Source organism: Canis lupus, chromosome 9 (assembly GCF_011100685.1).
Source record: "Canis lupus familiaris isolate Mischka breed German Shepherd chromosome 9, alternate assembly UU_Cfam_GSD_1.0, whole genome shotgun sequence".
Classification (NCBI taxonomy): Eukaryota; Metazoa; Chordata; class Mammalia; order Carnivora; family Canidae; genus Canis; species Canis lupus.
The window spans coordinates 60,107,631-60,116,618 of NC_049230.1; the positions used below are offsets into that span (position 1 = coordinate 60,107,631).

General features: G+C 40.4%; 1 protein-coding gene across 1 annotated transcript; it reads right to left on the reverse strand.

Annotated features, from left to right (window-relative positions):
• Window positions 1-5,993: 5,993 nt before the first annotated feature.
• Window positions 5,994-8,251, reverse strand: LOC491346 (tudor domain-containing protein 3). Its single transcript, XM_038546066.1, is given in 4 exon segments — window positions 5,994-6,912; window positions 6,914-7,109; window positions 7,111-7,337; window positions 7,865-8,251. Coding segments are annotated over 4 exon segments (1,590 nt in total). The 3' UTR covers window positions 5,994-6,132.
• Window positions 8,252-8,988: the final 737 nt, after the last annotated feature.

Sequence of the window (8,988 nt, forward strand, 5' to 3'; positions counted from 1 at the left end):
TTCACTATGGGCTGAGCGACTGGCACTTTTATTTTGCTAGACACTGTAGACGGGGGAGCAGCAAGGTTGTTTTTCCTGCTGGAAGTCTCTGATTCTATTATGTCTTGTCCTTCTTTTGAGCTTTTTCCACTTTTCCCTGCTTTTCCATCAGAAATCAATTACCTTCCCTCATGCCCAGGATCAAACCCTGGCTATTGGTCAGAATGACTTGATCCTGAGTCAGTACATTCCTGGCCTTGGGCTCCTAATGTCCACCTTGCCTAGGGTCAGGATTAGTTCCAGAGCAGAACTCAGGGAGAGATTTGCAGATGTCTGTCAGTGACTCCTGGTAAAGGGAGAAACAGGTAAGGGAAGATAAGTGAGAGGAAGTCTACCCTCAAGGACACTAAGTACCAATGATATTTTTTTCTGATATTAAAATCATTTGCAATGTTGGAAAGGGCCCATTCTGTCTGCATCTTAGGCATTTTTCTAAGATACAGAAACATGGGCTTCTGAAGCATCTCTTTTTCTCCCAAGTTCTTGGAACTTTGAACCAAAGTGATTTCTTCTACTGGGAAGGGGACAATGATACACCATGGACATGGGGAGGTCCAGGATATCACTTCAGTGTGAGCAGGGACCTGTCTGGCTGTTAAACATTGTATCCTCAGCTCACCACCATATCCTTGTAGCAGGTGCCAAATGCAAATGTTGAACACATCAAGAATATTTACATGTGTTGGGCTCTGTATGATGATTTAATCTCTTTAAGAACTCTGGCAGTGTATAGATGAGAAAACTGAATAGTAGATTTATTAGAGATTGCTCAATAGTTTGCTCAAGATCACAGTATTAGTAAGTGGTTATATTTCCAACCTAAGCAGTTTAGCCTTAGGGTCTTGTTCTTGGCCATTATTTTATAATTATTACTTCTCTATCTGTTATATATTTGCAAGCAGAATAAACTCAGAATGGATAACTTTGACAGCATCTTGAATGGCAGGAGTATGTTGCATTAGTGGCCAGAATTAGATTCTTTGGATCAGGAGAATCAGTGGAAATAGTACAGGCTTGGTTTCAGTCCCTGGTGTAGGGAAACCAGTTGTTTCCCTTGGAAAATCTTTGTGCCTTGTTTATTTTTGTCATGGAAAAATGAGAGAGAAGTACAACACCATTTCCATCAGAATATTGTGGGCATCAAATGAAGGAACATATCTGAAGAGTGGTTTGTAAATGAGCAGGTGCTATGTAAGTGGTAATGGTATAGATAACATATACCATAAAGTAACATATGAAGATGGAAAATAATAATCCACATATTTGATATATAGAACCTGGTTTAGTTGGTTAAGACAAAATAAAGTGAAGAAGTAAGTGTGTATGTGTGTGTGTGGAATGGTTGAGGTGATCACTGAAATGAGAGCAAGGTGTAGAACAGGTAGTATTAGAATTTCCTGGTCAGAGAAGGGGAAGGAACAAAGATTCCAGTGGGTTTCCTGATTTATAGGGTCTTTTCTGCAGTAGTGATGGGTAAGTTAAGGGGTCCAATGCTGACAGTCTTCCCATAACCAGGTCACTAAGAGTGTGTTTTTTTAAGTTAATATTCTTTTTTTTTTTATTGGTGTTCAATTTACTAACATACAGAATAACACCCAGTGCCCGTCACCCATTCACTCCCACCCCCTGCCCTCCTCCCCTTCTACCACCCCTAGTTCGTTTCCCAGAGTTAGCAGTCTTTACGTTCTGTCTCCCTTTCTGATATTTCCCACACATTTCTTCTCCCTTCCCTTATTTTCCCTTTCACTATTATTTATATTCCCCAAATGAATGAGAACATATAATGTTTGTCCTTCTCCGACTGACTTACTTCACTCAGCATAATACCCTCCAGTTCCATCCACGTTGAAGCAAATGGTGGGTATTTGTCGTTTCTCATGGCTGAGGAATATTCCATTTTAGACATAGACCACATCTTCTTTATCCATTCATCTTTCGATGGACACCGAGGCTCCTTCCACAGTTTGGCTATTGTGGACATTGCTGCTAGAAACATCGGGGTGCAGGTGTCCCGGCGTTTCATTGCATCTGAATCTTTGGGGTAAATCCCCAGCAGTGCAATTGCTGGGTCGTAGGGCAGGTCTATTTTTAACTCTTTGAGGAACCTCCACACAGTTTTCCAGAGTGGCTGCACCAGTTCACATTCCCACCAACAGTGTAAGAGGGTTCCCCTTTCTCCACATCCTCTCCAACATTTGTGGTTTCCTGTCTTGTTAATTTGCCCCATTCTCACTGGTGTGAGGTGGTATCTCATTGTGGTTTTGATTTGTATTTCCCTGATGGCAAGTGATGTGGAGCATTTTCTCATGTGCGTGTTGGCCATGTCTATGTCTTCGTCTGTGAGATTTCTGTTCATGTCTTTTGCCCATTTCATGATTGGATTGTTTGTTTCTTTGCTGTTGAGTTTAGATCCTGGAAACTAGTCCTTTATCTGATACATCATTTGCAAATATCTTCTCCCATTCTGTAGGTTGTCTTTGAGTTTTGTTGACTGTATCCTTTGCTGTGCAAAAGCTTCTTATCTTGATGAAGTCCCAATAGTTCATTTTTGCTTTTGTTTCTTTTGCCTTCGTAGATGTATCTTGCAAGAAGTTACTGTGGCCGAGTTCAAAAAGGGTGTTGCCTGTGTTCTCCGGACAGAATAAACTCCTGATAAATTCCAGCTGTAATTATTTCCAGCAGTAATTAATTATTCCAGCTGTTCTTTAACACTATTTAATGGATTTCTGTATGTAAGCCTTAGGAAACTGGCACATAACCAATATTCAATAAGTGCCGAAAGAAATATACAGCAATCTAAATAATCTCAGAGCCAGAAGAAAACTCAGAGATCATCCCTTCCAAACCACCAGCCAGGAGAGGGAATTTCCAGTTGCCCTGATGGTGGTCATCCAGCTTGAATACACCTAGTACAGTGAACTCACTGCCTTCCAATTTTTACCTTAGAGTTATAATGAGCTATAGTTACATTTTTGGTATTAAAACCAAGTCAAGAATTCTGAACCTCACACTCCCAATATCCTTTCTTAACTGATTTCAGTTATAACAAGTGATCACAATTTTGCTTTTCTTTTACTTATGGAATTATTGATTTGTTAAGCATTCAGTAAGTACTCTCTGAGTGCCAGCAGTCATGGTAGGTCCTGGGGACACAGAGGTGGACAGATACCAAGTCACCCTATAGACGTTTGAAGAGAGTGACCATGTCTTCCTGATCTTCACTTTTCCATATCAACTATCTCTAGCCTCCTCTAGCCTGCCCCCCAGGACACAGCCTCAAGTTCTTCCCATCTCTAGTCACCCTCTTCCTCCAGCCCATGACTGATACTCCCATGTGACAGACATGTCACCAGCGAGTCAGAGTGTGAATGGGGACTCTGAAGTCTCAGGATCTTCCTCTTAACCCAGAAAAATTCTGCTTTCTTTTATTTTTTACATTCTTAAAATTTAAATTCAATTTGCCAACATACAGTATAACACCCAGTGTTCATCCCATCAAGTGCCATCCTCAGTGCCCATCACCCAGTTACTCCATCTCCCCACCTACCTCCCCTTCCACAACCCTTTGTTCATTTCCCAGAGTTAGGAGTCTCTCATGGTTTGTCTCCCTCTCTAATTTTTCCCCCCACTCAGTTCCCCTCCTTTCCTCTATAGTCCCTTTCACTATTTCTTTTATTCCCATATGAGTGAAACCATATTGTCCTTCTGCGATTGACTTACTTCACTCAGCATAATACCCTCCAGTTTTACTGTGGTTTTCTAACAGTTTTGTATTTGACATTCAATAAACTGTTCACATTGAGATTATATAGGTAGGCATGTTTTGACCATTAGTATGTATATGGCTTTGAAACCCTCATCAAGGTCAAGATAATGAACATATTTCAAGTAAGTTTCTCATATCTCCCTATAAACAAAAAATTAATAATAGAATTACCATATGATACAGTAATGTACTGCTGGGTATATACCCAAAGAAAACAAAACACCAATTTGAAAAGATATGTGCACCTATGTTTATTGCAACATTATTTACAGCAGTCAGGATATGGAAACAACCCAAGTATTCATCTATAGATGAATAAAGAAAAAATGGTATATATACACCATGGAATAATATTCAGCCATAAAGATTCTGCTTTCATGTGCTTTGCAGATTTAAAAAAGATAATTTTGAAGATAAAAATATTAAAACTGAAATTCTAAGCTACATGATCAATTTTCCCAGGGCCAAATAAAGCACAAAGAAGGAAGTTGGTCATTTATGTATTTATTATATTGAAGTATAGTTGACACACAATGTTACAATAGTTTCAAGCACAGAACATAGTGATTCACAAACTCTATACACTGGTGGGTGCTATGCTCACAGTATAGGTGCCATATGTCACCAGTTACATTGTCACTACAATACCATTGACTATGATCCCTATGCTGTACCTTTCATTCTCCTGACTTATTCATTCCATAATGGAAACCTGTATCTCCCACTCCCTTTCACCCATTTTGCTCTTCTCCCTACTGCTCTCCCCCTTGGTAATCATTTGTTCTCTTTATTTCTCTTTATTTCTCTGCTTGTTTGTTTGTTTTGCTTTGGATTCCACATGTAAGTGAAATCACATGGTATATGTCTTTCTCTTTCTTTTCTTTTTTATTTTTTTTGTCTTTTTTTTTTGTCTTTCTCTTTCTGATGTATTTCACTTACTATAATACCCTATAGGTCCATCCATGTCCCAAATGGCAAGAGCTCATTCATTTTTATGGTTAAGTAATATTTCATTGTGTATAGATACCACATGGAAATTGGCCATTTAATACTGCACTGTGAGTTCACAGCAGAGATGGTGTGAATGCCCAGTTCTTCAGAATTTTCCTCCCTTACGCTTCTCTTCTTTCAGCCATTCCTGCATCCTGTGTCCCATGCTGCTCTGAAGTTGGAGTAAGGCCACTGATGTGGGTTGTCTTTAGAGCAGGACTGGCTCTGGGGACACTGTGAAGCCAGGCTGGGATAACAGAGGCTGGAGTTTTACCCCTCAGCATCCATGCAGCCACACCATTTCTTTGAAAGCATGGATCTCTTTGCTTGGAATCTCACACATTCATAGCAAATCCTCCTCCTCCTCCTTTCTTCTTCTTCTTCTTCTTCTTCTTCTTCTTCTTCTTCTTCTTCTTCTTCTTCTTCTTCTTCTTCTAATGGAGAAGGAAAACAGAGGCACGTGGAGGAGTCTGAGACAAAAAGAAATCATGGAGGCAGTGGTAAGAGTCACATGACCTGGCTTGCAGTCTTACCTATGACATTAACATGTTGCATGTAATTGGGCAACTCATTTTCCTTCTCTGTAAAAATGAATGTATGTGTAAGTTGCTGACACTCTAGGTTAGAAACATCTAGGCTGGGTATGGTTGGGGATACCAGTTACTTACTCAGGTAAGGGATGATGACTTCAAGCGGCCTTTGGAGGATCCAAGTACCTTTTCCTCAGTCTTGATGTCCTTGGAATATAGAAAGAATGTTCATATCAGGCCATGAAAAGGAAAAAAAAAAAACCCACCTTCTGGTGAGAGGTGTCAAGACCTGCAATGTTGGGTATGTGGGGCATGTGCAGTTGTTGTTTCAGTCTAGAGATAAGATTATCAGCAACTGAGGTGGCCACTTTTCTGTTTCCTTTAGAGAGGTGACCCCTCATTGTAGTCCCAGGCACTGGAATCATGAGTCTTTCTTTCTTTCTTTCTTTCTTTCTTTCTTTCTTTCTTTCTTTCTTTCTTTCTTTCTTTCTTTCTTTCTCTTTCTTTCTTTCTTTCTTTCTTTTTCTTTCTTTCTTTCTTTCTTTCTTTCTTTCCTTCTTTCTTTTTTTCTTTCCTTTTTTTTATATAACAGCACATTGGTTTTATTGATGGCAGAAGAAAAAATTCTCTTTCACTGGTAAAAGGTACTTGCTTTACTTAACTTAGTATTTTTTTCCCCATTCTTTGCGTTAGCTGGATTTTTCTCCCCTCTAAAATCTGCTTTTTGATTCTCCAATAGTAATATTCATCACGGCTGCACCTTATTCCGGAGGGAAAGTGGGAAGTCTATAAACAGGTTTTGACCAGTCAATGGCTCCTTTCTTCACAAAGACTCTTCTCATATTTGTTCCGGGCCCGGGGAGGTTGGTAAAACTGCTGGGTGGGCCGAGTGGATCTTCTTGGCTGGCCATCACCTCCTCTACGGAACTCAAGCGTTTGGTCATAGGTGCCTTCTTCTTCCCATGCCTCTGTCTGAATGGGCCTGATGTTGCTTAGTAGCACCTCTTCATAGTTTCCATAGTCAATGAATTTAACAACTGCTGTCATACCTGAAGAATGGAGAGCTTCAACTTCTGCTCGGTAAAACTTGTTGTCTTCCCAATAAAGTGCAAAACATTCATCTCCAGGTTTCCACAATTTTGCATACTCCATAGGAATAGATGATTCTAGTACTTTTTCTGGTTTAATGGGCCCAGATCTTCTTTTGGGCCCACTGTTGTAAAATACTTTATCATCGTAAGGTGTAGCTGTGATGGGTCCTGCCGGCTTAATCGGTCCCACTCGCCTGCCCCTCAGTGGCATGTCTGTCTCTCCATTTGGAACACCAAGGAAACTATTAGTTCGGACAGGATTCTGGAAATCGGTATTTACATTAAAATGTTTTTCAATTTTTACACCACTGAAAGTTTCGTTACTTGTTTGTGGTTTCCTGTCATAAAAATGATCAGGATTTGCTGTTTGGTTTTCTCTTTTCCCACGTTTCTGGTTATTATAATCAGTGGATTCTTGAGCAAGTGGATTTTCCTTTGCCTCTGCATAGGATGGACCTTTGCCTGATCTGCTTTGCGTAGAGTTATCCCTTTTTTTTAAAAGCACCGTCGTGCTGAGAACTGAAAGGGTATGAAGGCTCTTTAGTTCTGTCGTATCTAGAGTAGGGTCTATCACACTTGATTCTCTCTTCAGCCCATGCTTCAGACCCTGAAGAAGTACTGGGTCTTTTGGAACCTCTGTTTCTAGGTAATCCACTGCCTTCTAAAACTGACTTTGAATTTTGGGTGTCTCTGAAAACGAGGAGGTTTCTCATTTCTTGGCTGTCTGGTATCATTTCGAGGAAGATGTCTTGGTTGATTGTTATCTTTTACTCCATTTTGCTCAGTATTTGACAATCTGTGTTGTCCCTGATGAAGCTGCTGTGGCTGTGATTTAGGTTCTGCCACACTCAATGTCCCCATTTTAGACTCCAAGAAATCAAATAATGTGCTTGGTGCTGATGGCCTTGCATTTCCCAGTTCCTCCTCTTCTTCATTTTTTTTAAATTTATTTTTTATTGGTGTTCAATTTACTAACATACAGAATAAACCCCAGTGCCCGTCACCCATTCACTCCCACCCCCCGCCCTTCTCCCCTTCTACCACCCCTAGTTCGTTTCCCAGAGTTAGCAGTCTTTACGTTCTGTCTCCCTTTCTGATATTTCCCACACATTTCTTCTCCCTTCCCTTCTATTTCCTTTCACTATTATTTACATTCCCCAAATGAATGAGAACATATAATGTTTGTCCTTTTCCGACTGACTTACTTCACTCAGCATAATACCCTCCAGTTCCATCCACGTTGAAGCAAATGGTGGGTATTTGTCATTTCTAATAGCTGAGTAATATTCCATTGTATACATAAACCACATCTTCTTTATCCATTCATCTTTCGTTGGACACCGAGGCTCCTTCCACAGTTTGGCTATCGTGGCCATTGCTGCTATAAACATTGGGGTGCAGGTGTCCCGGCGTTTCATTGCATTTGTATCTTTGGGGTAAATCCCCACCTCCTCTTCTTCAGATCTTGTTCTCCCCCTGCCTTTTCCTTTACCTCTCAGAGGTGGTCCTGTAACAGGTTTGTGTTTATCGCTGTTAAGAAGTACATTCAGTGCTGCTTCTAAGTTGTTGCCATTATCCATTAGAGCTTGCCTGGATGCTTCTTTACTGAAGCCCATTTCTGTTATGTGTTTCAGAGTCTTCTCATCAACTAGTTCTCTATAGACACCTTCGTGTTTGCCCTCAGATTTGGCTGACTTTTCTTTTTGTAAAATTTCTCTATTTCGGTTACCAGCAGCACTCATGTTGAGATTACTTCTAGCACCACCACCACCTCCTCCAAATGGAGCCTTTCTTTCATCCCCAACTATCCACCACCTTTCTGCTTCAGGTTCCATCAGATATTAAGGGATAGGATGTGTGCTTTGAACTATCTGTCCTGTACCTGACCTCACCACAAGGAGGTAGACAGCCTCCCCAGACACCAACCCTAGGGAACTCATTAAACACCATGTCTGGGAGAGAAGTAGAGATCTCTCAGTAGAGACCAAGGAAACTCAGGCTGCCATAGCAGTGTTTTTCTTAGATCTGCAAATAATTAGTCACTTGGAAACCACTGTTCTCCTTTCTGTCTCTATGAATTCCACTATTCTAAGTACCCCATATAATTGGACTCATACAGGTTTGTCCTTTCATATCTGGCTCCTATCTTTGAGCCTCATCCATGCTGGAGCATCTTGGATTCATCCATTTTTAAGGTTAAAGTGCAGTTCTGCAGTCCAGGTGTTAACTCATTCTTAATGTTTTAGCCAAATCCTTAATTCAATGAGTTGCTGTACCAGAAAATGGCAGTGCCATTATTCATTTTACTAACTTTTCATCCTGTTGGCATTCAGCAGTATCAACTGAAACAGGCTTTATTTGTCTCTCAGCTACTATGTATTTGTCTCTCAGCTACTATGTATACCTCTCCAGCCATTGCAATATGATTAGTTACCCTGTAAGGTGCTTTTGTGTCTTTTCAATTTCTAGTTTGAAACACTGGCAAAAGCAATTTTTGACTTTTTTTATGTCATAAAATATACACAGCACCATTTTTGGCTCATGGGGTGCTCCTAATGCCCATGTTTAAACT